Source organism: Rhineura floridana, chromosome 8 (assembly GCF_030035675.1).
Source record: "Rhineura floridana isolate rRhiFlo1 chromosome 8, rRhiFlo1.hap2, whole genome shotgun sequence".
In the NCBI taxonomy this organism is placed as follows: domain Eukaryota; kingdom Metazoa; phylum Chordata; class Lepidosauria; order Squamata; family Rhineuridae; genus Rhineura; species Rhineura floridana.
Window position 1 is genome coordinate 128,571,459 of NC_084487.1, and position 24,835 is coordinate 128,596,293.

The 24,835-nt window shown below is 42.7% G+C and overlaps 1 protein-coding gene across 5 annotated transcripts in view; it reads left to right on the forward strand.

The window, feature by feature from the left end:
• The window catches only part of TTC38 (tetratricopeptide repeat domain 38), a 36,272-nt gene extending 11,793 nt beyond the window's left edge, over positions 1–24,479 (forward strand). For all 5 annotated transcript variants that reach the window (XM_061582472.1, XM_061582474.1, XM_061582470.1 and 2 more), the window contains 8 exons: positions 469–588; positions 2,636–2,695; positions 5,012–5,050; positions 12,871–12,952; positions 17,723–17,888; positions 20,794–20,953; positions 22,162–22,235; positions 23,856–24,479. In XM_061582472.1, coding sequence (XP_061438456.1) covers positions 469–588; positions 2,636–2,695; positions 5,012–5,050; positions 12,871–12,952; positions 17,723–17,888; positions 20,794–20,953; positions 22,162–22,235; positions 23,856–23,949 — 795 coding nt within the window. In that variant the 3' untranslated portion in view covers positions 23,950–24,479. The remainder of the gene's footprint in view (positions 1–468; positions 589–2,635; positions 2,696–5,011; positions 5,051–12,870; positions 12,953–17,722; positions 17,889–20,793; positions 20,954–22,161; positions 22,236–23,855) is intronic.
• The last annotated feature ends 356 nt before the right edge of the window (positions 24,480–24,835 follow it).

Sequence of the window (24,835 nt, forward strand, 5' to 3'; positions counted from 1 at the left end):
GTGAGAGAGGCAATCAGTGGTAAGTTGGGCACTTATGCCAATCTAGCCCATCAAGAGCTAAAAGGAGGAGACTTCTCTTGGTTTCTTTAAGATCTCCTGGCTTCCCTAATTTACAGTAGCAGGAATGGATGGCATGGCTTGAGAGGCAGGTTAGACAACATACATATGAGTCTTATTTCGTCAGCTCACTCAGCCTCATTTTGCAATTCCCTTGATCCCTGCTTGCTCTCCTCATCACAAGCTGTTTCCTCTTAGCCTCCAACAGCCTCTCTCCAGAAACATTCTAGAATTCTTTTCCACTGCTTCTCAGTGGAGTATTCTAGTTTAGGTAATTCTTCAGTTGCCTCTAAAGTGGCATTCTCGCCGTGTAACTCAACCAAGGCCAAGTGCCATACATACTTTCCTAACTTCAGAAGAAATAGCACATTAGCTAACAAGTACACATTTTTCCTCTTAATCTTTTGTTAGGCTTTAGCTATCAACCAGACAGATGCATGGTCTGTCCACACTATAGCTCATGTGAATGAAATGAAAGCAGATCTGAAGAGTGGGCTGTCGTTTATGAAGCAAACTGAAAATAACTGGAAGGTAAAATACCTAGCTTTCTGAGATGGCTGCTTGCATTCTCTCACACTGAAAAAGCTTGCTTTACTATAAGTTCTTCATTTACTCTCTCTCTCTCTCTCTCTCTCTCTCTTTGTGCGTGTGTGCGCGCGCACGCACACACTGCTATTCTGAGGTAAGTCAGATAAAAGGGCCTTTTCAGTGGTTGCATCCACTCTCTAATTTGGGCTGATTCCATCTAATTTTTGGAAAGATGGCTAAATCCTTTCTATTACAGAGAATTTATGGGACAACTAGTTAATTTGCTTTTTCTTATCTGTGTTCTGCTTTTATGGGGCAGGGGGCTACAGTTTTGATATTTTATTGTTTGAAATAGTGTATTGTGTCCATTGGATTTTTATCATAAACTTGCCTTGGGATGTACATTTTAAAATTGAAATAAACATATAATGTTTTCAGAAGCAATGTAGTGTAGCTGTGAGTTGGAAAATCCCTGGTGCAAATATTTCCACAGTCACAAACTTGCTGAGTGTTGTTAGACAAGCTGCTATTCTATCAACCTCAGCCTTCCATCAGTAATATGGAAATAGTAATATCAGCCTATCCTACAGAGTTGGTGTAAGGATTAATGTTGCAAGACAGATCCTTGGAATTAGAATATATGGTGGCGTTCACATCAGAAACATGGGTAGACCAGGTCAAGTCCCATGGCATCTACTTGGCTATCCTTACTATAGAGATTCCTATGGTAACTCAGGAGCTTGAGTCCCTTCCATTTGTACAGTGCTTTGATTCTATTTTATGTTAATCATTCTTTTATCTTCCCTGGTTGCTGGGTTTACCAGCTTCTAGTTCTAAGAATGGTATGCTTTATTTGAATGGGCTATCTTGGACCAAAATGAAGGAGGTGTGAAAATTGGAGGCAGAAACATCAATAATTTAAGATATGCAGACGATACCATACTCTTAGCAGAAACCAGTAATGATTTGAAACGAATGCTGATGAAAGTTAAAGAGGAAAGCACAAAAGCAGGACTACAGCTGAACGTCAAAAAGACTAAAGTAATGACAACAGAAGAGTTATGTAACTTTACAGTTGACAATGAGGACATTGAACTTGTCAAGGATTATCAATACCTCGGCACAGTCATTAACCAAAATGGAGACAATAGTAAAAAAATCAGAAGAAGGCTAGGACTGGGGAGGGCAGCTGTGAGAGAACTAGAAAAGGTCCTCAAATGCAAAGATGTATCACTGAACACCAAAGTCAGGATCATTCAGACCATGGTATTCCCAATCTCTATGTATGGATGTGAGAGTTGTACAGTGAAAAAGGCGGATAAGAGAAAAATCAACTCATTTGAAATGTGGTGTTGGAGGAGAGCTTTGTGCATACCATGGACTGTGAAAAAGACAAATAACTGGGTGTTAACACATTAAACCAGAACTGTCACTAGAAGCTAAATGACGAAACTGACGTTATTATACTTTGGACACATAATGAGAAGACATGATTCATTAGAAAAGATGATAACGCTGGGGAAAACAGAAGGGAGTAGAAAAAAAGGAAGGCCAAACAAGAGATGGATTGATTCCATAAACGAAGCCACAGACCTGATCTTACAAGATCTGAACAGGGTGGTTCACGACAGATGCTCTTGGAGGTCGCTGATTCATAGGGTCGCCATAAGTCGTAATCAACTTGAAGGCACATAACAACAACAACAATCTGTTCCCAGACACAGGAAAACTTTTCCTTTGGTATGCTTTAATGCCTCAAACGTTTCAGAGGGCAGATATAACAAAGTTTCTGTAAGAGATACTGTTCTTGTAACAACAAATGCAGTTTTTATTAGGGGGCTACAGAAACTGATATGCCCATTACACAGTCCTTCCCAGGGTGATCTTTATTTTATTGGATGACTCTATTTTTTTAATTACTAGTCAAATCTAAATGTTGCAATCTATGACAATCTACGATTGCTTTCTGATGTTACATTCTGTAACTTTTTGTGAACTGTTGTCAAATATAATTTATTTATGGTCATTTATTCAAAATTCTTTCTTCCAGGACAGTGATATGCTTGCTTGCCATAACTACTGGCACTGGGCTTTGTATTTTATTGAAAAGGTATGTACGTGGATACTTCTGTAACGTCTGTCTTGAGTCTGCAAGAAATCCTTTCATTTGCTGCTGCCGTTTCGCCATTTAAATATTCTTCTACTTAAGTTCCTTGTCTCATTTTGATTTGTTTAATATCTTTGTTTCTCGCATCCACACAAAATTTGTACAGAAGAGAGAGCGTTGATCCTTTTCTTCATTTTGGATAGCTGACTAAGGGTGCAATCCAACTCAGGGGAAGTTGCCATAAGTTTTGCTGGAGCAGGAGAAGCCAGCATTAAGTTCCACTGCATCCAATTGCCATTCAGGAGTCTCCGGGCTGGCTGAATGCCAGCTCAGCCGGGAGCTGTGCACGGGGACCAAAAAGTAAAAGCCTGCTCTCCCAAATACCCTTACCGGGGAGAAGCCCTCTTTGTTGACTTCTATTGCAATTATTTTCTTAGACTGATCTTTTTTCAAGCATAACTTTCCCCTGATTAGGACCTGCAGGAGCACTCTGAACATGAGCTGAATGTGGTCTAATTCCCCTCACCTCAGCCCCTCCCCTGACATGCCCCCAACACACCCCTTTTTCAGGCCTTATGCCGGCTCCACTTGCGCTGGTCTCTGCTGAGCTAGCTGGGTCCTAGCTGAACCAAACTGGCCCGGCTCAGCCAGGCTGAGGGACTTATGCCAGCTCAGCTGGAGATCCACCACATGCAACTCCCCTTAGCTTAGAGTAAATCCGAGTCGGATTGTGCCCTAAGATATAAAATTCATTTGAATACAATAAATTTCTCCATATTTGGGAACAAATGGAGAGGAAAGAACTGTATTATTCAGGACTGAAAAGAATAAAACAATAAACACACACAACCACCACCCCTGTGTAGGAATGTGACAAATTATTCCTCACAACAGGGAAAACCCAGATAGCAATCAATGGTGCAATCAAAATATTTGGTAGGGCCTTTAAATTCATTTCTGCCCTGAAAGCTCTCCAAAATGGCAGGGTGTATGTGCCTGCAGTTCGGCCTACTGCTAGAGACATTCATTAATAAGAAGAGGTGGATTCAGCTGGCCACACTACTTGATATTCCAGGCTGACTAGCTGTAGGCACCCTAGTCACTTCAAAAGTAGTAGAATGGTTTTGCTGGCTGCTTTCTGAAGTGACTCTGCCTTCTGCTGGACACACCTCCCTTCCCCACTTAATACCTTTTAGGGTTGCCCACAGCAAAGTGTAGGGCCAGTCACTCTCTGTGCCTGAGCCTGCAGCAAAGAGTTTCCATTGGTCACATCTGGAGGGGCAACCTACCAATCAGTTGCAAAATCTGTCTGAAGCTATATTTTTTTAAAAATGCATTTAGCTAATCTGATCAGGTTTTAGAGTAAAAAGGGGTGGAGTTTTAGTGTTAAGGGCCCCCCTTTTCACAAAATGGAGGTGCAGATGTGTAGGATCAACAGTAAGTGTGTCTCTACCCTAGTACAGATCTCTGATTTGGTTTGGGATTTTTGTATGTGTATTTTGCCTTTCCCTTTTTGGAACAGAGGCGAGGACAGGATTTATTTATTCATTTTAAAAATGGAGACTCCCTTCCATTTAAGTGCTCAAAATATGTTAAGTTACTAATATATAAAATCCATTTAAATCCAATGACAAAACAGCATGACAGCATACATATTTTGTGGGCTCACTTGCAAGGCTGCTGTAGGTTCTGCATGAGCCCCTTGCACTGATCTTTGTTAAAATTAGCTGAATGAGGTGCTCTGAGTCGTATCTGCAGCACTGCTGAAGTTAAGCAGCTGTGAACCTTCAGTAGAGATCATAGCAAGCAACATAAGAACAAACGAAGAAGCAAATCGTATGCTGTGTTCCCTTGGGGACAGTCTGTCCCTGGAGACTGCATGCTGCTGGTGGGCAGGTCTGGAGCCTGAAGTGGGTGTGTGGATGGGTTTGTTTGGGTGATCTCATGCATGCCAGGAGTAGTCAGGTTCAGTGCCTTGGGTTGCATTCTGCAACACCAAAGCAGCTGTTTCCCTGAGGAGTGTTGGCAGATAATGACGTTTGTAGCCATCATGCAGTGCCCCCCTCCCAGACAGAACTAGGTTGTACCTTACCTCCTCTCTTAAAACATGTTTTAGTTTGTCAAAAATGTGATGGCCTAGTTTATTGGTCTTTGGACTCAGTACAGTCTAATTCCATTTGGATCCCAGTGCACAGTAATGGCAAAAGTCACAGGGTGATGGGGAAGGAGTAGGAAGAAGCTATTATCTGAGTCAAACCAACATAAGACTGAATTGTTACCAATTTTACATATAAAATGAAATCCTCTTTATTTTTGTAGGGCGACTATGAGGCTGCTTTGACAATTTATGACACTCATGTAAGTGTGAGCAGCATCCTTGCTGGCAATTAAACCATGTCCTCTGCATTCCTTTCTCTGTTTTCACTCCCCATTTAAATAATTCCAATTTTGCACTAAAAAGAACTGGATCCTGTGGCCTAAATAAACTATGTAAAATGAGCAAGTTGGCAAGATTTCTCTGACGTTGCATAACATTTTTACTATTTTGCAAAGCATATGTCTGGTTTTGCTAGGGGAAAACATGGGGCAGTAGGGGGCTACTAAGAGTCTGACTTCCAAACCACCTTTTATTTCTACATTTAAAGCATTTTATCCTGTTCTTTAGCCCCCAAAAGCTCCCAAAGCGGCTGATGTGTGTCAGTGATAAGACAGTCCATGCCCTCAGGCTTACAAACTAAAAGACACAACACACCAGAATCTGGGGACCAGTGGTGTGTGTAGTTGGCCACTATTTCTCAGCTGGTTTTTATACTTGTACTATAGCACTTAATTTAGACTCTTCAGCCATAATTTTGGGGCACATGCTAGAGTAAAGGTTAATTATGACAGAAGCAAATGTGCTCAGTAGGCCAGAAACATGGGGGGGGAGCCTAATAGCCCCAAGCCAGTTATATGTAAACGCCAGTGTGACAGAAGTGGGCAGGGAGCAATGTGGTTCTGTTTGTAACAGCACCTTGCCCTTAAGAACATGGCAGTCTTCTTACCCACAGTGAGACCGCTGATCCAGCAAACTCAGTATTGTCGGGCTCTCTTCAAGCAGGAGTCTCTCCCAATCTTAGCTTGAGATGTGATAGACTGAACTCTAGGACCTTTTCTATGCAAAACCTGTGCTATGCCACTGATCTACAGGCTTTTCCCAGTGGCTTATGCCCCTCTGCTGAGTTAGCTTTGTATTACTCTCTGTTCAATTGTAGATACTATGAAGGGGCCAGAAAAGATCTAATATACCCAATTACGCAGTCCTTCCCAGGCCGCCCCCTTGAGTCTCTTCTGACTGGTTTACTTGAGGGTTCTGATAAGACAATTACTGTGCAAGTGGCAAAATTTTTGAACTTGGCCATTTTGACCAGACCCTGTAAGATTGTGAATGGCAATTAACTTAATTGGACTGTTTTCTGTTTGTTATAGTTTCTGCTATCAAGCGGTTTTATCTTTTAATACTTAATACCATACTTTGTATTTGTGGTTGGTTGACTGTAGATAAAGATTGTTGTTGATATTACGCTCAATATGAATAATATGCAATGCAGTCCTAAAGCATATTTCTTCAGAAGTAAGTCTGAGTTCAAGGGGCTTTATTACCCAGTAAGTGTGCACAGGTTTTCAGCCTTATGCTTGATTTTATAGCATTTGCCAAATTCAGCAGAATCTCACTATAACATGGGGGTGGGGGAAACAAAGGACGCACTCGCATTATAGGGCTCCCACCTTATAACGAAAGCCACACTCTGTAAACAGGATTTTACTTAGAGAAGCATTGTCATACCCGCGGTATATCCAAATCTGTGGTTCAGCGAGCCATGTTGTAACGAGGTTCTACTGTACAGCATAATAGATACAGATCTGATAGTCCAGCGTATCTTGCAGAATTTTGGCCAATTTGGTGCAGATTTCCCCCAAAACGCTTTAACCCCGTATATACGTAGTTCTGTTTTACTGCCCTGATTGTGAAGATGAAAGGGTAGTTCAAGTGGTAGGGATGGGGAGTTTGTCTGCTTTGAGTGCTCAAGTAGTTTGTATAAACTACGGCAGCATTTCTGATAGTTAAGGCACACTTTCTTCCTCTGAACTAACTTTAGAAACACTCTTCTTTGTTACATCAAAAAAGGTGTGTGTGTGTGTGTGTGAGAGAGAGAGAGAGAGATATGTTTGCTCTCAGAACCTCTCTTCAGCAAGGAACTCCGCACATGCTCTGAAACCCAAGACTCTTCTCAAGCAGAGGAGTACATGAAAATTCGTGGTATGAGGATTTACCCACTTGTCTGACATTCTCTGTGCCTTTAAGAATTGTACAACCCGAAGAAATTTAACTGTTGCGGATGTTCCAGGGATAGAGATGCAGGATAGAGCCTGCTCCACGAGCTAGAGGGAGCCCCAGCTGACGAGGAGTCAAGGCCCCAGCTGACAAAGCGTCAAGGCGAGTTAAGCAGCAGAGCGAGTTCAGCAGCAGGGCGAGGAGGCCAGGGCCCCCCACTCTGCCCGTCTGTTCCCTGACCTCAACTAAACCGCAGTCTCCAACCCATTGACGTAATAAACCTTAAACAAAACTATGCAGGTAAGAAGCCAGCAGGGGTGTGGGGGCTTTCCAGTGTTTTGCACCGCCTGCAGCATATACGACTATCTGCCTGTTGGACAGAAGTCGTGGGTGTGCTCTCGGTCCAATGAGCTCCTGGCTCTCCGGGAACGACTTCATTTCCTTGAGGCCAAGGTGGCGGACCTGGAAAAGCTGAGAGAGGCAGAGAGGTGTGTGGAGGAGGCCTTCAGGGACGTTATAGCTGTGTCCCACTCCAACGATGATAGCTCTCCTGCTATCATGGAGAACGATGGTCTCGGGGAAGGAGAGCATCCAGCTGAGGAAGAGGGAAACGATCCCTTAGAAGGGACCCATTCCTTGGGGGATGAGCAGCTATCCTCTCGTGCCGAGGATATATCTCCAGGGGGTGGAGGGATCCTTGTAGTGGGTGATTCGATCATTAGGAACATAGACAGTGGGGTGTGTGATGGGCGTGTAGACCGCAAGGTGTTTTGCCTGCCTGGTGCGAAGGTTGCGGATATCGCCAGTCGTTTAGATAGTTTGGTAGACAGTGCTGGGAAGGAGTCAGTGGTCGTGGTGCACGTTGGCACCAGCGACATGGGGAAATGCAGCCGTGAGGTCCTGGAAGCAAAATTTAGGTTGCTAGGTAGGATGCTGAAAGCCAGGACCTCCAAGGTGGCTTTCTCTGAAATGCTACCGGTTCCACGCACAGGACCAGCCAGACAAGCCCAGCTTCGCAGTCTCAATGCATGGATGAGACGATGGTGTCGGGTGGAAGGGTTCGGATTTGTTAGGCACTGGGGAACATTTTGGGACAAGCCGGGCCTGTACAAAAGGGACGGGCTCCACTTGAACCAGAATGGAACCAGACTGCTGGCACTTAAAATTAAAAAGGTAGCAGAGCAGCTTTTAAACTGACTGAGGGGGGAAACCCGACAGGAGCTGAGAAAGGTCCGGTTCGGAATAAACCTCCCCCCTGGGATAAAAACCAAAGAAATGATGAAATTTTAAAAGGGGTAGGCCTAGAAGTAGGCATTGTGAGAGCAGGGGCACAGGATATCAATTCAGAAGAGCAAAATTACCACAGGCCTAACCACAAGTGCCAAAGACACTTGAAGAGAGACACTGCTTACAAGTGCCTGTACGCTAATGCTAGGAGCCTCCGAACCAAGATGGGAGAACTGGAGTGCTTGGTCTTAGAGAAGAGCATTGATATAGTGAGCATAACCGAGACCTGGTGGAATGGAGAAAACCAGTGGGATACGGTTATCCCTGGATATAAACTATATCGGAAGGACAGGGAAGGACGTATTGGCGGCGGAGTCGCTCTATACGTGAAAGAAGGCATTGAATCCAGCAAGCTCGAAACCCCAAAAGAGGCAGACTCCTCCACAGAATCGTTGTGGGTGGTGATACCGTGCCCCAGGAGGGACTTAATACTGGGAACGATCTATCGTCCCCCTGATCAAAATGCTCAGGGAGACCTTGAGATGAGATATGAAATTGAGGAAGCATCCAAACTAGGAAATGTGGTAGTAATGGGTGACTTCAACTACCCGGACATAGACTGGCTGCATATGTGTTCCAGTCATGACAAAGAAGCAAAGTTTCTAGATATTCTAAATGGCTATTCCCTAGATCAGTTGGTCATGGAACCGACCAGAGGGACGGCAACCCTGGACTTAATCCTCAGTGGGGACCGGGACCTGGTGCGAGATGTAAGTGTTGTTGAACCGATTGGGAGCAGTGACCACAGTGCTATTAAATTAAACATACATGTAACTGGCCAGTTGCCAAGAAAATCCAACACGGTCACTTTTGACTTCAAGAGAGGAAACTTCACAAAAATGAGGGGGTTGGTAAAAAGAAAGCTGAAAAACAAAGTCCAGAGGGTCACATCACTCGAAAATGCTTGGAAGTTGTTTAAAAACACTATATTAGAAGCTCAACTGGAGTGCATACCGCAGATCAGAAAAGGTACCGCCAGGGCCAAGAAGATGCCAGCATGGTTAACAAGCAAAGTCAAGGAAGCTCTTAGAGGCAAAAAGTCTTCCTTCAGAAAATGGAAGTCTTGTCCGAATGAAGAAAATAAAAAAGAACACAAACTCTGGCAAAAGAAATGCAAGAAGACAATAAGGGATGCTAAAAAAGAATTTGAGGAGCACATTGCTAAGAACATAAAAACCAACAACAAAAAATTCTATAAATACATTCAAAGCAGGAGACCATCTAGGGAGACAATTGGACCCTTGGATGATAAGGGAGTCAAAGGTGTACTAAAGAACGATAAGGAGATTGCAGAGAAGCTAAATGAATTCTTTGCATCTGTCTTCACAGTGGAAGATATAGGGCAGATCCCTGCACCTGAACTAACATTTGCAGGGAGGGATTCTGAGGAACTAAGACAAATAGTGGTAACGAGAGAGGAAGTTCTAAGCTTAATAGACAATATAAAAACTGACAAATCACCGGGCCCGGATGGCATCCACCCGAGAGTTCTCAAAGAACTCAAAGGTGAAATTGCTGATCTGCTAACTAAAATATGTAACTTGTCCCTCGGGTCCTCCTCCATGCCTGAGGACTGGAAAGTGGCAAATGTAACACCAATCTTCAAAAAGGGATCCAGAGGGGATCCCGGAAATTACAGGCCAGTTAGCTTAACTTCTGTCCCTGGAAAACTGGTAGAAAGTATTATTAAAGCTAGATTAACCAAGCACATAGAAGAAAAAGCCTTGCTGAAGCAGAGCCAGCATGGCTTCTGCAAGGGAAAGTCCTGTCTCAGTAACCTATTAGAATTCTTTGAGAGTGTCAACAAGCATATAGATAGAGGTGATCCAGTGGACATAGTGTACTTAGACTTTCAAAAAGCGTTTGACAAGGTACCTCACCAAAGGCTTCTGAGGAAGCTTAGCAGTCATGGAATAAGAGGAGAGGTCCTCTTGTGGATAAGGAATTGATTAAGAAGCAGAAAGCAGAGAGTAGGAATCAACGGACAGTTCTCCCAATGGAGGGCTGTAGAAAGTGGAGTCCCTCAAGGATCGGTATTGGGACCTGTACTTTTCAACTTGTTCATTAATGACCTAGAATTAGGAGTGAGCAGTGAAGTGGCCAAGTTTGCTGACGACACTAAATTGTTCAGGGTTGTTAAAACAAAAAGGGATTGCGAAGAGCTCCAAAAAGACCTCTCCAAACTGAGTGAATGGGCGGAAAAATGGCAAATGCAATTCAGTATAAACAAGTGTAAAATTATGCATATTGGAGCAAAAAATCTGAATTTCACATATACGCTCATGGGGTCTGAACTGGCGGTGACCGACCAGGAGAGAGACCTCGGGGTTGTAGTGGACAGCACGATGAAAATGTCGACCCAGTGTGCGGCAGCTGTGAAAAAGGCAAATTCCATGCTAGCGATAATTAGGAAAGGTATTGAAAATAAAACAGCCGATATCATCATGCCGTTGTATAAATCTATGGTGCGGCTACATTTGGAATACTGTGTACAGTTCTGGTCGCCTCATCTCAAAAAGGATATTCTAGAGTTGGAAAAGGTTCAGAAGAGGGCAACCAGAATGATCAAGGGGATGGAGCGACTCCCTTACGAGGAAAGGTTGCAGCATTTGGGGCTTTTTAGTTTAGAGAAAAGGCGGGTCAGAGGAGACATGATAGAAGTGTATAAAATTATGCATGGCATTGAGAAAGTGGATAGAGAAAAGTTCTTCTCCCTCTCTCATAATACTGGAACTCGTGGACATTCAAAGAAGCTGAATGTTGGAAGATTCAGGACAGACAAAAGGAAGTACTTCTTTACTCAGCGCATAGTTAAACTATGGAATTTGCTCCCACAAGATGCAGTAATGGCCACCAGCTTGGATGGCTTTAAAAGAAGATTAGACAAATTCATGGAGGACAGGGCTATCAATGGCTACTAGCCGTGATGGCTGTGCTCTGCCACCCTAGTCAGAGGCAGCATGCTTCTGAAAACCAGTTGCCGGAAGCCTCAGGAGGGGAGAGTGTTCTTGCACTCAGGTCCTGCTTGCGGGCTTCCCCCAGGCACCTGGTTGGCCACTGTGAGAACAGGATGCTGGACTAGATGGGCCACTGGCCTGATCCAGCAGGCTCTTCTTATGTTCTTATAAGAGAGAGAGAGAGAGTTGAGAGTGTGAGTGTAACACAAGGAAAAAACTCCTTGTATGAATTACTGATCTGGCTTTCTGATTGGAAGAAGACAAGGCTGGAGTGGCCACATAAATAGAATTGTCAAGTCTCCTCTGTAGGAAGGTAATGCTCTTCTCTCTCTCTCTCCCCCCCCCCCAAATTAGGAACATCTAGGTAGTTCTCATGCAGTGATGTAGCAGAATTACATGTTCCCAATAGAGGCATAGTGAGCATACCTCTGTAGAGAGGTGCTTTGGGCTCACAAGATAATTTTAAGTATTTAATACATTTCTCACAGGAGCTGCCATGGTCTCATGGGGTATTATTATGCCCAGGCCACAGTTTGGAGATTAACTGCACTAAGGATTGCTTAAGGAGGTCTGTTTCTGACACTTTCTTGCTTCCTGATACGCACTGGCATGACCATTTGAGAACTAACTTTCCTATAGTTCTGTGGAATAGAAAGCAGCTTGTACTCTTAATCACCAGCCACTTCTTTCTTCCCGTCTTAAGATTTTGTTGGGCACTTTCAGCTTTTTAAAGAAACATGTAACTTTTGTTAATTTTTATATGCAGTTTAGGATCAACAAGAGCAAACTCCTTATAACCATGTTTTAAACTAATAATAATAATAATAATAATAATAATAATTTAGTTTATGTGTCGCCTATCTGGCCAATGGCCACTCTAGGCGACGTACATCTCGGTTACAATAAAATACATCATAATAATACAATACAAACGATAAAAACTATACACAATGACAGTTCAGAGTAATAGGCAATTTGTCAAAGAGATTAACCCTCCCCGAAGGCCTGTCTGAAAAGGCCTGGCGGAATACATTCAGGGAAGGGGCGTGCCGAAGATCATACGGGAGGGAGTTCCAGAGAGTGGGGGCCGCCACTGAGAAGGCCCTCTCTCTAGTCCCCACCAACCTAGCTGTTTTAGTTGGTGGGACTGAGAGAAGGCCCTGTGTGGCTGATCTTGTGGGGCGGCATAATTGGTGGCGTTGGAGGCGCTCCATCAGATAAACTGGGCCGAGACCGTATAGGGATTTAAAGGTTAATACCAACACCTTGAATTGGGCCCGGAAAACAACTGGGAGCCAGTGCAGTGTGCTCTCCCCCCCCCACTAGTTGTTTTAATCCATTTTATGAAAGAATACTCCTTGAACTAGAGGAACTATAGATCGAGAAGCAGCAGAAGAAAGAGAGGATTTGTAAAGGAGGTTATGGGAAGAAGACCAAACTATCCTTATTTTTATGGTGCTCAGAGGTTTAAATCCAGAAGGCGGAGGGGTTGTAGACACTGTGCAAAGTTCAAGAAAGCTGTTCCTAAAGCAGAGTATAAGGAGAGTATGGTTCTTTTCCATTTTTGACTCTTTTCCTTAAATGAGGCTAATCCAAATTCGGAATGCTTTGGCTTACAGATTGCTCCAAGATGCCAGTTGAGTGGGACAATGCTGGATGTTGTTGACAATTGCTCCATGCTGTATCGGCTGCAGTTAGAAGGTTAATAATGGCTTTTCCTTTGCATGGTACATGGGTGCTATTCAGAAGGTACCATCCATTTTTTGCCTTCAAACAATTTCCCTGATCGTTGCAAATTAATTATTGGAAGTAGGCTCCCAAGCTTAATCCTGCCACTGCATGCAGCAAAGGGACATTGAAGTGAGCTTCAGACTTATATGTGCCTTTTTCCTCAGCTGGCAAGAGAGCTGGGGGGGGAGGTGTTAGCGTGTATTTTATGAGGTCTATAGCCAAGTATCAGTAATGTAGAGTAAATGCCAGTCACACACAGAAGCACTTCAAGTAAGAAGGACTTTTATTGGCAAGTAGCACCAACAGGTCCTATTAGTAGAGTTCAAACACTCACTAGCACAAGTCACCAACAAAGTTGCCAGCATACCGCTCCGCATCAACACCTTTGTCTCCTTTTACAGCCCCACACAGGCTGCTCTCTAGCTCTCGGCTTTATGGGCTAAAGTGTGAAGAGCTAATCTCCCACAGCTGTGTCTGTAACGTGCCAAGGTTAATCACTCAGCCTTCCCGTTAACTCATTCCTCTCCTGTTTTCCTGGAGGATCTAAAACATTTACTCACTGGTAACATTCACCCACTTTTGGATTCACAAGGAAATACAGGTTTTGTTACATAATAACTTCTTTTGTTTGTTACATTTTTAACATACATTTTGATCCAGATACATTTCTGTTACATTGTTACATACAGTAAATCAATCAAGGTACATTTTCATCCATATGATCCATCCAATTTCTCCCCCCGTCTAACATAGCGAACCACAGTTTATAATCCTGCGCAGTCCAATCATCCTCTTCTTCATCGGACTGTACCGGTTCTACGGTTGTCTGGGTATTTACTTTAGCTACCGTAAACCTGTCAGGTGGCTCATCCCGGGTTGCCCTTTGTGATCTTCGGGGCTCAGTTTCTGACTGACTCGGCTCGGTTTCTGTTTCTGTCTGGCTTTCCATTTCCCCTTCTACCTTTACATTAACTGTTTCTTGTTTTATCAACGTTCTGTCATGCTCTGTACTCTGTGCTTGTTCTATACTCTCTTCCTCATTATTGCTATTCTCTGTGTCTGTCTCCGTTTCTGTTTCTGAATCAGACTCAGATTCATTTATGCGTGCGTGCTGCATCTGGTTAGCATCATGACTGTGTGTCAGCGTTCCATTATGAAAAATCACTATGTCATCCTGTGAACTTAAGGGTTCAGTGGTTACATTAATTTCCTTTCTGTATGCACCACCTCTGAGTGGTTTGTTACTTACTTTCCTGCTTAGTACTACTATATGTGAGCCTGCTACCCACACTCTGTATGCTGCTCTTTCACATCCCAGAATGTTCCCTTTAACCCATTTACATGGTTTACATTCATCTTCACCTCGTGCCTCCTGCACGTGAGCCCAGCATGTTGCGCCGAATTCTTTTATGTGTGCATGTTTCGGCTTTTTACCATACAGCATTTCGTAGGGTGTTTTCATTATAGGGCTTGAATACAGTCGATTTAAAACATAATTCGCATACATAATTGCTTCACCCCAAAACCCGGATGATAGATTACAGCCACGCATCATAGCACGCATCATATCCTGAAGGCTCCGGTTACGGCGTTCCGCCGATCCGTTCTGGTGTGGAGAGCCTGGAGCCGTTAAGGAATGCTTTAAGGTATCTCTGAAATGATCCTGAAAGGAATTCACCTCCTCTATCAGAATGAAGCTGCGCTACCTTAATACTATGCTTAGCTTCTACCCATTTTACAAATTGCTTTATGTGTCTTTCCGCTTCATTTTTCGATTTCAATAGGTACACAAAACTAAACTTTGTGAAATGATCTATAATCACCAAATAATATTTTGCACCTCCCTTAGATTTATTAAATGGACCAGCTAAATCCATACTGAGTAACTCGAATGCTCTTTTGGATTTCCAATCACATTTAGTGCTAATAGGTGTTGCTATTGCTTTGGTTTCTTTACATACAGTGCACTCAACAAAGGTATTACAGGGTTTAAACTTTATGTCTGCGCTGTGCTTAGACATTAGTTCCAGCGTAGAGTAACTTGTATGCCCCAGTTTTTTATGAAAATCATGAATGCATCCTTCATGTTTAGGTTTGTTTCTTGTTACATTAACAGACACCTTAGGGATTTGCTCTATTACGTAAAGTGAGTTCTTTAGATATCCTTTTACTAATACTTTCCCTTGTTTCCTTATTTCACACACTCCATTAGAAAATAATACATCATATTGCATTGCATTCAGTTTAGAAACTGACATTAAATTTGATGAAATAGTAGGAGCATATAATACGTTTGTGACTAACGTTTTAAGACAGTGTATATAAATAACACCCCTCCCAAGTACCTCACGCGTTTTTCCATCCGCTAAGTAAACTTGTTCAGAAGTGGCATTAAGCTCACTAAACATAGCTTTGTTGTTGCATAAAAAATGAGATGATCCAGAATCAATAGTCCATTCCGCATTTTCGTTCTCTCCTTCTTCTTTGTCTTTTGCTGTTACGACTCGTACAAACATAGTCTCTTTACCTCGCTCGGCTTTTCTTTGTGACTTGCAGTCTTTGCGTAAATGTTTCTCAGAACCGCATCTGAAACATTTCTTTACCGATGTTTCTCTGGTGTCTTCTCTCCTCTGTGCTGTGCCTTTTGTGGAATGTTGCAAACTTTCTGTGCGACGTTCCGCCTCACGCAAAAGTTTATCAGAGACATAACTCATTGTGAGCTCGCATTCGGGCATAGCTTCCAATGTGCAAATGAGAGCATCGTAGGATTTATCCAATGAGGAAAGTAACACAAAAACTTGCTGTAAGTCCGAGTATTCCACATTTCTTTCTTGTAACTGTACAAACAAGCCTCGAATAGTTTGTATGTGTTCACGCATGCTTATTCCCTCTGTTAAGCGCGTTTGGAATAGCTTTCTCGTGAGTAGAACTTTACTTCCAGCTGTGGTTTTAATATGAACACTCCGCAGCTCCTCCCAGACCTCTCTTGCAGTTTCTGTTTCTCTTACGTACAGTAGCTGAGAGTCTTGTACACCGTATAATAGTAGCTCTTGCCTTCTGGTCTTGGTGTAGCCATTCCTCCGTGGGGTTAGGTGCGTCTGCCTCAATGACGTTCCACAGGTCCTCTCGGATTAGCAGCATCTGCATCTTTATCCGCCAGCTTGTGTAATTCGTGTCATTTAGACGCTCCAATGGCATACCTGAGGTGTAGGACATTGCCATATTGGTTTCTCCAGGTGTTTAACTTGACCACGGTCGTCCTGCTGGTTTTTCCTTTCTTCCAGCATGTTCTGGCTTACTGGTACTGTGGGTTAGCCCCCAAATTCTGGGCCCATAACCCTAAATGTTAGCGTGTATTTTATGAGGTCTATAGCCAAGTACCAGTAATGTAGAGTAAATGCCAGTCACACACAGAAGCACTTCAAGTAAGAAGGACTTTTATTGGCAAGTAGCACCAACAGGTCCTATTAGTAGAGTTCAAACACTCACTAGCACAAGTCACCAACAAAGTTGCCAGCATACCGCTCCGCATCAACACCTTTGTCTCCTTTTACAGCCCCACACAGGCTGCTCTCTAGCTCTCGGCTTTATGGGCTAAAGTGTGAAGAGCTAATCTCCCACAGCTGTGTCTGTAACGTGCCAAGGTTAATCACTCAGCCTTCCCGTTAACTCATTCCTCTCCTGTTTTCCTGGAGGATCTAAAACATTTACTCACTGGTAACAGGAGGAAGATTTCCTCTTCACAGGTAAGAAGGCAGGGCCAGTCAAACTCTGTCAGGAGAATGGAGTTGAAGATTTGACTGTGCTTTCTGATGGGAGAGAAATGTCTGTTAAAATAACTGTGTTCTTGCGTGTTTAGGCTGGCAACAGTTTTATTTGCCTTGAATCTCTCTGCTCTCTGGCTTCTACTCCCTTCCCTACTGCATTAAATAGAAGAAAGGAAGAGTGAAAAAGAACGGGCCTGATAATATTGTGTGTGAGCTACTATAACAAGCTTCACAAATTTTTGGGTTGCTTTCTCTCTGTTCCCCTCTTTTTTGTTTTTGTTGTAATGGATTAGGTACCCATACCAGCCAAATTGGGTTAGAGGCAACTTCCAGTGCAAGAATGGTCAAGACACGAATCCATATAAGGGCCCTCCAGATATCCTTTTAATTGCACATTATGATGATTTGTGCTTAAGATGCTATCGGGGCAGTCATGGGCAATCCTGCTTTAGGTACTATTTGGCCTGCGAACATTTTGGGGTGGTCACGCTGCTTCATTTCTAATCAGTGCATATCCTGTAGCTTCCTGCTGAAATCTTGTAACTTTTCATACCAGAAATGTTTGAATGGGATGTTTTGTCCCTCTTTTGTTGCGCTATAGCCCCTCCGAACAGCAGTAAGTGATAGAATTGGAAAAGATTGCAGAACAACTCATAAAGCAGAATAAATCCACCACTAATGCACCATGTTTGTGTCAAGAACATTTTGCAGAATATGTCCACAATAAAACAGGCTGGAAGGGCCCTAAATGTTAATATATGAATGTAGAATGTATAGTCTGTATAACAAAACATTTTGTAATCAATAGATTTACAGCCAAATGCCATGCATCTTTGCTCCAAAGTAGGCCCCACTATTTCTGGTGGGTCCTACTTCCAAGCAAGGGTGAATAACCTAAGAATAAGGGCCATATCCCTTTATTTATTTTTTAATTCCAAGTTGGATGTTTTTAAATATGTGACTTTACTCCTAGGTTTGAAAGTCGGTGACAGGTGGAAAGCAGTGAACCAGCTGACCAAGAAGCATGCCAGAGATCACGTCCTGATTTTCAATGATGCTCATATTCTGATGTCTTCATTAGGGGCCCAGGACCACAACACTACTCATGATCTCTTAACAACTCTTGAGGAACTGGCCCAGTAAGAAGCAACAGCTTTTGGGGGGCCAGGGGGGAGAAGATGGTTTAGTGTCCCCTTGCTCTAGGGCTCAGGTTACTCTGATCCCCTGCACTACCATCAACATAACTGGAGTGCCATTCAAGGGGCTTTTTCAGAGGAACTGAGTGACCTCTGAATACATGGGGAAATCTTACAGTTCCTAATCAGTGTAAACGTGGAGCTATAAGACTTGGGGAAGTGACACAAAGGATTGATAGCAACCTTGCCGCTAACCCCTAACCAGCCTTGCTTCTGATTAGGAGGATCTGCAAGGAGAAGATTTTCCTTTGTTTCTAGAGGGAAGTGGGGTTGATGGACATCTCTATTTTGCTTATTTCAAATGGTATACTTTCACTACTGCAGGAGAGAATTGGGCTGTTAATCTCGGAATTAACTTCTTGCCAGCTGACACAAAACATATTTGTTAGGATATGATTGTTTGCTTAAGATGTGTAGCCCAGAAATATCCAGAAGTCTCAGGACAGGAATCACAAGGGGAAATAATCATAATATAATAAGATTTCATCTAAATTTTTGAAATTTGTCTATTTCCCAACTTAATGCTGAGCCCGAAGCTGGGAGGTTTTGCAGTGCTCCCAGAAAGGCACTCAGGCACTCGTAAATCTGCAGTAGAAGGAAGATCCCAGTGTTGGGGAGTAGTTACACATAGCACACACACCCATTGTGCCCTTGCTGTCTGAACCTGGATAGCCTTGCCGGTTGATTGCAGCAAGCAAAACCAAAGATTTGTCCTTATCTGGCATAAGCATTTGTGGGCTAGAATAATTTCATCAGATACATAGTGTGATCACCTAAATACGTAGATGTCATATAACTAAAAAATTGATGGGGGAGAAATAATTGTGTAAGGTTTTTTTTCAAGAGTGAGGCCATACTCCAAATAATGGAAGAGCCATACAATCTGTACAAAACTGAATATAGAACCTAATGAAATAAATAATAATACTAATAATAATTTAATTTCTGTGTCGCCTATCTGGCCATTGGCCACTCTAGCGACATACATCTTTGTTACAATAAAATACATCATAGTAAAACAATACAACGATAAAACTATAAAACTATAAACAATGACAGTACAGAGTACTAGGCAATTTATCATAGTGATTAACCCTCCCCGGAAGTCCCAAAGGCCTGTCTGAAAAGCCAGGTCTTCAAGGCCTGGCGGAATACATTCAGGGAAGGGGCATGCCGGAGATCATATGGGAGGGAGTTCCAGAGAGTGGGGGCCGCCACTGAGAATGCCCTCTCTCTCGTCCCCACCAACCTAGCTGTTTTAGTTGGTGGGACTGAGAGAAGGCCCTGTGTGGCTGATCTTGTGGGGCGGCATAATTGGTGGCGTTGGAGGCACTCCATCAGATAAACTGGGCCGAGACCGTATAGGGATTTAAAGGTTAATACCAACACCTTGAATTGGGCCCGGAAAACAACTGGAAGCCAGTGCAGATCGAACAGCACTGGAGTAATATGCTCCTGGCGGCGACAGTTTGTAAGTAGTCGAGCCGCCGCATTTTGTATAAGTTGTAATTTCCAGACCGTTTTCAAGGGTAGCCCCACGTAGAGTGCATTACAGTAATCCAAACGAGAGGTGACCAGGGCATGTACCACCAATGGGAGCTGGTGGACAGGAAGGTATGGTTGCAGTCTACGTATGAGGTGTAATTGATACCAAGCTGCCCGACTCACTGCCGAGATCTGAGCCTCCATGGACAGCTTGGAATCAAGAACAACCCCAAGGCTGCGGACCTGGTCCTTTAGGGGCAATCTCACCCCGTCGAACATCAAGTCAATATCTCCCAACCTTCCTCTGTCTCCCACGAGTAGCACCTCGGTCTTATCGGGATTCAGATAAGAGCCAATCAACATGGATGTGACCTATTCCTCAACTAGCCACTGGTGATAAATGGGCATTGCAAGATTAATAGTGTAAATAAGTACCTAAAAGGGGACAATTATTTTCTATAGTGAGTTAGTGAAAGCATTCCAGTACTGTTGTGGAACTGAACAAGAGCCATGGTATCAAGGGCTTATTCACCTGCACATCATCTGTTGTAATATATATCAACACCTGCCAACAATACCATTTTGCTATTTGTGGAGGTCAAACAGGTTGATCTACACAAAAGATAAATGGACACAGGTGAGACACTTTAGAAGGTAATACTCAGGAACCAGTGGGGAAGCATGTCCTCCTCCCACAACATTCTGTCGCAGACCTTAAAGTTCCCATACTCCAGCCAGAAAAGATTTCAAAGGGAGACTGCTATGTGAAACTGCTTAATTGGAATTGATCACCTAATCAGACACTATGGGTGGTATTCAGTGCTAGTCCTACTCAGAGTAGACTCACTGGCATTAATGGACACAACTAACTTCATTCTAGGTTCATCAATTTCAGTAGGTCTACTGTGAGTAGGACTTAGTTGAATATAACCCTGTGGGATTTGGTCTCAGAAGTCCTGGGAATGGCTGAAGCTCCCCAGCATCTCAGTGTCATCCAAGTGTCCCTGTGAATCTACAAGAACTCATCTCTTCATGCTTTTAAGATGTTCTGAACACAAACAGAACACATCAAAGTATGAATTGGGTATTATGCTGCCAAACAAAATGAGTGTTGCTTAACAGCAGAAACAAAAAAACAGGTCAGTGGTAGAAGACCTTCAGGGTCAAATATGACAGCCTGGTTACAACACAGTTCCTACAGTAATTATATACTAGTATCTTTGTTAAATGGGGGATGTTCAGGTTTTTTGCCAGAGTTGCTAATTGGATCCATATGTGCAACAGCAGCAAATGATTGGTTTATTAATCTTGGTTTATTAATCTTGTAATTGGCTTTTGTCACTTCTCCCTCTCTCTTCTCCAGAGCACCTGATGAAGACCATGAGCTAAACTTGGTTCCAAAATTAGGACTGCCTCTTTTGCAAGCATTTATAGAGTTTGAGAATGGCAATTACGACAAGGCAGTGGAATTGCTGTATCCCATTCGCTACCAACTTGTTGAAATTGGAGGGAGTAATGCTCAAGTGAGGGAATATTTTTGATGCACATTTTGCTGACTTTGTCCTGTTCACTGTTGGTACCCCAGGGAGGAGTGGTTTTCATATATGAATGGAGGCTGGAGGGGAAATGGTATCATTGGGAATGGGTGAGGGCACAGCGGAGATGTAGCTTCAGGTTCGAAAACAAATTCTAAAAAGAATAATTGTATTAAGGTTAGTTGAATACTCCCTGTCAGATCTGTTCTGTGGTCTTCCATAAAGACACGCAAAGCTTGGATCCTGAGCACTCCTGGCTAGAAGTATGCTTTCATGCCAGCAGGCGCTCTTGTTCCACTTCATAGTGAACAGGAGTTCTAGAGATGTAGACATAATAAGCAAGCATTCTTGCCCACTATTTAAAACACTTTTTTTCTGGTGTGTCACTGAGGGCAAATGTCGTCCTCTTCTGACTACTATGATGAACATTGCCGTACTCCTCTGATAGTTAAGAAGTTTTTCCAGATCAGTCGAAATCTGGTTTCCTGTTACTTAAGCCCAGTATTCAGTGTCCTGCACTCTGGGATGATCGAGAAGAGATCCTGTTCCTCCTCTGTGTGGCCACCTTTCAAGTACTTGAAGAGTGCTATCATATCTCCCCTCAGTCTCCTCTTCTCAAGGCTAAACATGCCCAGCTGTTTTAGTCTCATCATAGGACTTTGTTTCTGGTCCCCTGATCATCCTTGTTGCCCTCCTCTAAAGAATGTTTGAGTATTTGAAGCACTTTATATTACCTGCTTGCCCAAGACCATCTGATAAATTGGGCAATGTGCGATTTGAGCCAGGAGCTTCCTGTTTTACAGCTCACGCTTGTCACCGTTCCATTATACTAAGTGTAATAGATAACGGATATGCAATTCTGTGTTATCCCACAAATCCCATCTTACTTTATTTCCCTGTGATCAGTAGTAACAGGTGCTATATAACAGAAGTAAATTGGTATAGTCTGCTTTTCAGTGATGGTAGACAATGAGCCTTCGTTTGTCTTGGTTAAATCACTCTTTTTGGCAGCATACTTGAGGAATTTGGGCTGCAGTATTAATTTCCTGTTCCACTTAACATTAAAGGAGCTAACAAGCAAGTGAACAAAGGGCATGCCTCTGTAACGCGATGTAGTTGCCAGTCTCTCATATGTTTATGTATAAGTGGTTATAAAGTGAAACTTCTCCCCCATAATTTGTGGTTTTTTCCCCCAGAGAGATATTTTTGCCCAGTTCCTGATTCACGCTGCTTTAAACTGTAACTCTAAAGCCAACCAAAAACTTGCTAGGTAAGTACCACCTTCTAAAAAACAAACTTCTGAATTTTATTTGAATTAGAGATAGGGATTTATTCATAAACATAGGTGATGAATTGCAATAGTTAGTGAAGAGAGGAAGGATGGAATCTCTGCCCAGCAGAAATGATTTTATTCTCTATGGCATATAAATATTTGCACTCCTTGTTGATAGCTCTTTCCGAATGTGGACATTCTGCTTTGGCAAGGTGCCCATTAGAGCGGACTAGGCTGCTGTAGTAGGGGATAGGTCAATACTACTACGACAGGAGCAGCCTCAGAACTGGTGTATGACTTGCGTATTGCTGGCCAGCACAATATTGTGGCTGGCTTTGTGATGACTAAAATAGCTTCCCATCACCACAGACCTGTACTCTTAACTTTGATAAGCTGTTCAAATGAGGTTGCAACTGGGCTGGCACACATTGTACCCTGTAACTAATGCATGTATAGTTTATTTGCACAATATAAACTAAAAATATTTCAAGTATGCAATGTGCCAGTTTGATTTATATGCTTATCTCAAAAGCTAAGAGCATTTTAACATAGTGGCCGGCAGCCTAGGACTCCTTTTCCATTGGTTCCACAGTGCTGCTAAAGCATTTAAAGGTCCACCGCTGTATTGTGCGGCTTCTGGCCACCTGGCTTGATGCCAGGCCTTTAAACATTACAGCACTAATGTTGGGTGAACCCAGAGAAAAGTAGCTCAAATGCACCCTGTTGTTTTAAGGGCAGTAGAAATTTTCCCCGACGAAGCAACAATCTAGCACAGATTTCATTCCCAGGGCATAGCTGTTTTTTCTGGATTAAAACTGGAGTCATATTTCACTCTTAAACAACTTTTGTTGGTCAGCTCCCAAAACAATTGGCAGACATTGTCCTTGCAACTGAAGGAAACCCTAGATAATATGGCCTGGCATTCCATTCTCTTCTTTGCCCAGTCAGAGTTCAGGGAAAGGACCATGCTTTGTGGCCAGTGATGATGCTTCTGGCATTCCCTCACAACTGTAGTGTGGACTGCATTAATCCCTTCCTTGGGATGGTATAATTGCCTGTATATTTATCAGAGGGTAGGATCAACATTACATGGGGTCTCCCTACTGCAAGACACGTTGTGCAGTGGAAACATCCAACAATACCTTGATGATGGCTTAATTTTTCAAGGCACACATCTGGCTCTCTAATAGCATGCCAGAATGCCCCAGATCATAGTGCACAGTACTGCTCCAGCAAGATTACTCATGTTGTAGATCTTTGGATTTTATGTAGCGGTTCATTTAAAATATGTTCTCTACTAAGTTTAATATCATGAAATTGATAAGCACTTTAGTTTTTTTTTAAATGTAGATGAAATGTCAAGGTGGGGTAAAGCTGCACTGCTTTCAACATGATTGCTTGATGTTTTTAATATGTTTGTTTTGTATTACTGTATTTTATGCTTGAAAATCACAAAGAATTCTTGTTTTGGGAAACAGTATTTCGCCCAACTAAGTAACTTGAGCTCTTAATGGAAGGGGTCTGTTAACTTGTAGATGCTCACTGACAATTCAAAGTACACTTGACACCTCAAAAATAAACTTGCTTTAAGAGAATGCACATGATCTTCCCCTTTAGGTGCCTCCTCATAGAACGTGATGAACTCAGACCAAATTCACCGTTGACTGAGCGACTGATGCGGAAGACCACAGCCCTTCATGCCCTGGGATAAATCTTAGAAGAGTTTTGTTGGTCAACAAGTTTCTCTTCAGCATTATTAGTCAGCAACGTCCTTATTATAGCAAGAAGCAAACCACATTGAGGAGATATAATCTTGCATAAATCCTAAATGGCCAAGCCCTTTGGAAATGTGCACCTACAGAGATTCAGCTTTCTTTTTTTGTACCACTTTGTTCTGTTTGCATGTTTTGAGTTCTAAAGGAAGTTGCTTCTATACCTATTTGAAGGAAGCAAAAGGGAGGTATGAGCAGGTAGCTAGAGGAAGATTGTCTTATAAGATTTGTGCAGTTCTCAGAATAGCAGTGATTATTTAATGATGGGATGAATAGAGCTGGGCAAGGTGACGTTGCATAGCTATGTAGAATATATGGCCACAATTGATTGAGAAAACTAATGCAAAATACTGGGAAAATGAATGTGTTGTGTACATGTCCTGTGAGCCTCAAAAACTATTGTTTTGATGCAGTTTATGGTTTGGGGATTACAGATCTACATTAAATTGCAACTTTTTAAAAATTAAAACTCAGGATGATCATTTACCAAATTTTATAAGTTTGTCAACAGATGCTATCTTCAAAAGTTCTTCTGGTACTGTTGTGAATATATGTTGTAGACTATCTTTATAATGCATGGAAGTGTGTTCCCTCTCTTCGTATTTTGGGGTTTTTACGGAAATAGTTGACTAAAATAACTCCCCTGCTTCCTTCTCACTGTAAGGGAGGGTGGGATTGTGGTGAATAGAATCAACCCTGTAGGGTAGCCCAGTAGAAATGAATATTCCATCCTAATTTTCTTTCTGCTTGTCACCACTTGCATATGTGTCAACTAGAGCAAAGGCCATGGGATTCTCACTTCCTTCTGATGGTCTCCTCAAATGC